A 3,582-nucleotide genomic window follows, 5' to 3' on the forward strand; every position below is an offset into this window, starting at 1 on the left:
CGAGCGTGTGTGTGTGTGTGTGTGTGTGTGTGTGTGTGTGTGTGTGTGTGTGTGTGTGAGTGAGTGAGTGACTGAGTGTGTGTGTGTGAGTGTGTGTTTGAGAGAGAAAGAGACTGAAGTAGGCCATATGTGCATGCGCGCGCGCACACACACACACACACACACACACACACACACACACACGCACACACACTAAAATGCACTACTTAATTCGGTGTTTAATGCTCTAATGTAGTTCGGCTGAGCGCCAGGGACTGCATGACTTGTCTGATCTGCATTGTGCGGATCTGATGGGGGAGACGGGGACGAGTCAGCGTGAACACTAAACGCACTTTGTTAGCATCCTGATGAAAATGGCAGCTCGCCTATTCTTCCCGCACTATTTATGTGACATTGATTACAGGGTGAGTATTCAAATAAATGAATCCAAAACAATGACACGCAATCAGCGCCGGTGAAGGCGATGAAAGGCACGCGGACAGATTAATGAGAGCGCGGGCGTGCACGAGAGCTCCCATTGAAATGACACATATATGTGACACGTCAGGGCGGGATTTGGGCTCGCTGGGTTTTGGATGTCAGGGAAGGAAAAGGCGGGGGGCATCTTAACATATAATTTAGCGGCAATTTGTGTTTTTGAAACGGCGCGAAAACACTCCGCTCCGTCAACATAAATGAGAGCAATGATTAGCTCGAGGCTGCCAACGCAGAGCAGCGCGCGAGGCGAGACGGCCTTTGTTCGGTTTGCCCGGGGGGGAGTGGGGCTCGTGCCTTTTCACTCGCTTGTTCAAGAAGATGCTTTCAATCGAACGTCGCTGTTTAGATTGAAATTAGGAACTAACTGACTTTGTAGAGAAGTGCAAGTTAACCTGGTGTGTGATGGGCACAGTGACAACATTACAGAGGGGGTGCAGGAGAGAAAGGCAGTGTGAGTGTGTGTGTGTGTGTGTGTGTGTGTGTGTGTGTGTGTGTGTGTGTCTGAGTGTGTGTGTGTGTGTGTGTGTGTGTGTGTTCATCGTGTGATCATAAGAAAATACAAAAACACGCATATAGTGTGTGTGTTCTTTATTGATATGGCTGATTAATTGATCAATTGATTGATTGATTGATTGAGTGTGATGTATCAAGGAGAGGCACACGGTGACAAGGTCTGCAGCACGTTCTCCAGCACTCGCTCCTCCCCGCAGAACTCAAACCTGGTCAGACAGAAGAGATCAACAGCTTTTAGTTTGGGCATTTGCATTCGCAATGTGTATCTCATATCTAGAGATATCTAATCATGTTTAGGCCCATTTGTGTGTGTCGAATGTGTGTGTGTGCGTGTGTGTGTGTTTGCACGCATGTAGAGGTGGCTTTAAAAATAATAAAACAAAGGGCAATATACTGTATCATCTTGACACCTTGAGTAGGAATGTGTGTGTGTTCACGATGGCAGGTAGCTGTTGCTGTTGTACTAGTGTCCAAGTGTTCTAGTGTGCCTGCAGGCTACTCTGTGTAGTGTCCAAGTGCACTATAGTGTCCAAGTGCACTAGTGGGCCTGCAGGCTAATCTGAGGCCGTGTACCTGCGGCTGGGTTGATACATGTATACTAGTGTACTAGTGTCCAAGTGCACTAGTGTGCCTGCAGGCTACTCTGTGTTGTGTCCAAGTGTACTAGTGTGCCTGCAGGCTACTCTGTGTTGTGTCCAAGTGTACTAGTGTGCCTGCAGGCTACTCTGAGGCCGTGTACCTGCGGCTGGGTTGATAAATGTGTACTAGTGTCCAAGTGTACTAGTGTACTAGGGTCCAAGTGCACTAGTGTGCCTGCAGGCTACTCTGTGTTGTGTCCAAGTGTACTAGTGCCCAAGTGCACTAGTGTGCCTGCAGGCTACTCTGAGGCCGTGTCCAAGTGCACTAGTGTGCCTGCAGGCTACTCTGTGTTGCGTCCAAGTGTACTAGTGTGCCTGCAGGCTACTCTGTGTTGTGTCCAAGTGTACTAGTGTGCCTGCAGGCTACTCTGAGGCCGTGTACCTGCGGCTGGGTTGATAAATGTATACTAGTGTACTAGTGTCCAAGTGTCCTAGTGTGCCTGCAGGCTACTCTGTGTTGTGTCCAAGTGCACTAGTGTGCCTGCAGGCTACTCTGAGGCCGTGTCCCTGCGACTGGGTTGATAAATGTATACTAGTGTAGTGTCCAAGTGTACTAGTGTACTAGTGCCCAAGTGCACTAGTGTGCCTGCAGGCTACTCTGAGGCCGTGTCCAAGTGCACTAGTGTGCCTGCGGCTGGGTTGATAAATGAGGGAAGATGAGCAGGCAGCACTCCAGCAGCCCCAGATGTCTCTGATCCCACTGCACACCCTACCACTCTGCTGTGGTGCTGTGTCTCCCTCCAGTGGTGAAAACTAGTCACTGCGTCAGCGTGAGAGTGAGGATGACGATGGTCGTGAGTTCACCCTAATGCAGCACGGCGTGAGGAGGAAGAGCTCAGTGCATGAGGAAGTCACTGCTGGGAGGGCTGGAGGGGCTTCGTGTTGTGTGTTGTGTGTTGTGTGTTTTCTGGTTCAGGTGATGGTCTGTGAAGTCACTGGCCAGTATGAACAACTCTCAGCTATAAGTGTGTGTTATGAACAGAGATGAGATGGACAACCCTCAGCTCTAAGTGTGTGTTATGAACAGAGATGAGATGGACAACCCTCAGCTCTAAGTGTGTGTTATGAACAGAGATGAGATGGACAACCCTCAGCTCTAAGTGTGTGTTATGAACAGAGATGAGATGGACAACCCTCAGCTCTAAGTGTGTGTTATGTACAGAGAGATGGACCCTGCTCAAAGATGGCACCCCTTCCTCTCCCAATCGGTCAGAGTGAGACTGAGTGTGTTCACACGTCTAGTGTAGACAGACAGACAGACAGACAGACAGACAGACAGACAGACAGACAGGATATACCGTAAGAAGGAATCAGGGCAGGACAGACAGACAGCAAGTGAGACAAACTGAGGGCTGAATACACACACAGAGAGAGACGGAAAGTCTCTCTCTCTCTCTCTCTGCAGATAGGAGTGGACAGACAGTCTAAAGGTTCAGAGGGAGACAGACAGACAGACAAGCAGACAGACAGACAGAAGGTCTCAGTCAGCCAATAAGGATGGGTGCTGAAGGGGACATAATGAAACAACCAATGAGAACACAGAGAGAGTTTCACTCAGCCAATGAGAACACAGAGAGGGGTTCACTCAGCCAATGGGAGTGGACGTACGTCCTGTTGTCCTGCCCACGCAGCACTTGGATGTGCGTGGCTCCGAAGCGGGGCAGCATGGGGTTCATGATGTTGTTGTTCCACACGAACTTGGCGTGCGTCACCTCCCCGATGTCCACCTCCGCGTCCACAAACGCCTCGTAGCTCTCGCCCGGCTTCAGGAAGCCACTGTGGCCGCCACGGGAGGAAATGATGTCGCCGCCACGGGAGGAAATGATGTCGCCGCCACGGGGGGAAATGATGAACGAATGGTGAATGAATGCATTTTTATTGTCACTATACACATGTACAATGAGCTGAAAAGCAACTCCTATTTCAGTGCCAACATGTACGTAAGATAATGAAT

At 49.9% G+C, this 3,582-nt stretch overlaps 1 protein-coding gene across 1 annotated transcript in view; it reads right to left on the bottom strand.

Annotated features, from left to right (window-relative positions):
• Positions 1-1,123: 1,123 nt before the first annotated feature.
• The window catches only part of LOC134064377 (inactive pancreatic lipase-related protein 1-like), a 14,647-nt gene continuing 12,188 nt past the window's right edge, over positions 1,124-3,582 (bottom strand). The window contains exons 12-13 of the mRNA XM_062520296.1: positions 3,237-3,404; positions 1,124-1,196 (exon numbers count right to left, since the gene is read on the bottom strand). Coding sequence (XP_062376280.1) covers positions 1,124-1,196; positions 3,237-3,404 — 241 coding nt within the window. The remainder of the gene's footprint in view (positions 1,197-3,236; positions 3,405-3,582) is intronic.

This window comes from Sardina pilchardus, chromosome 18, assembly GCF_963854185.1.
Source record: "Sardina pilchardus chromosome 18, fSarPil1.1, whole genome shotgun sequence".
NCBI classification, from domain to species: domain Eukaryota; kingdom Metazoa; phylum Chordata; class Actinopteri; order Clupeiformes; family Clupeidae; genus Sardina; species Sardina pilchardus.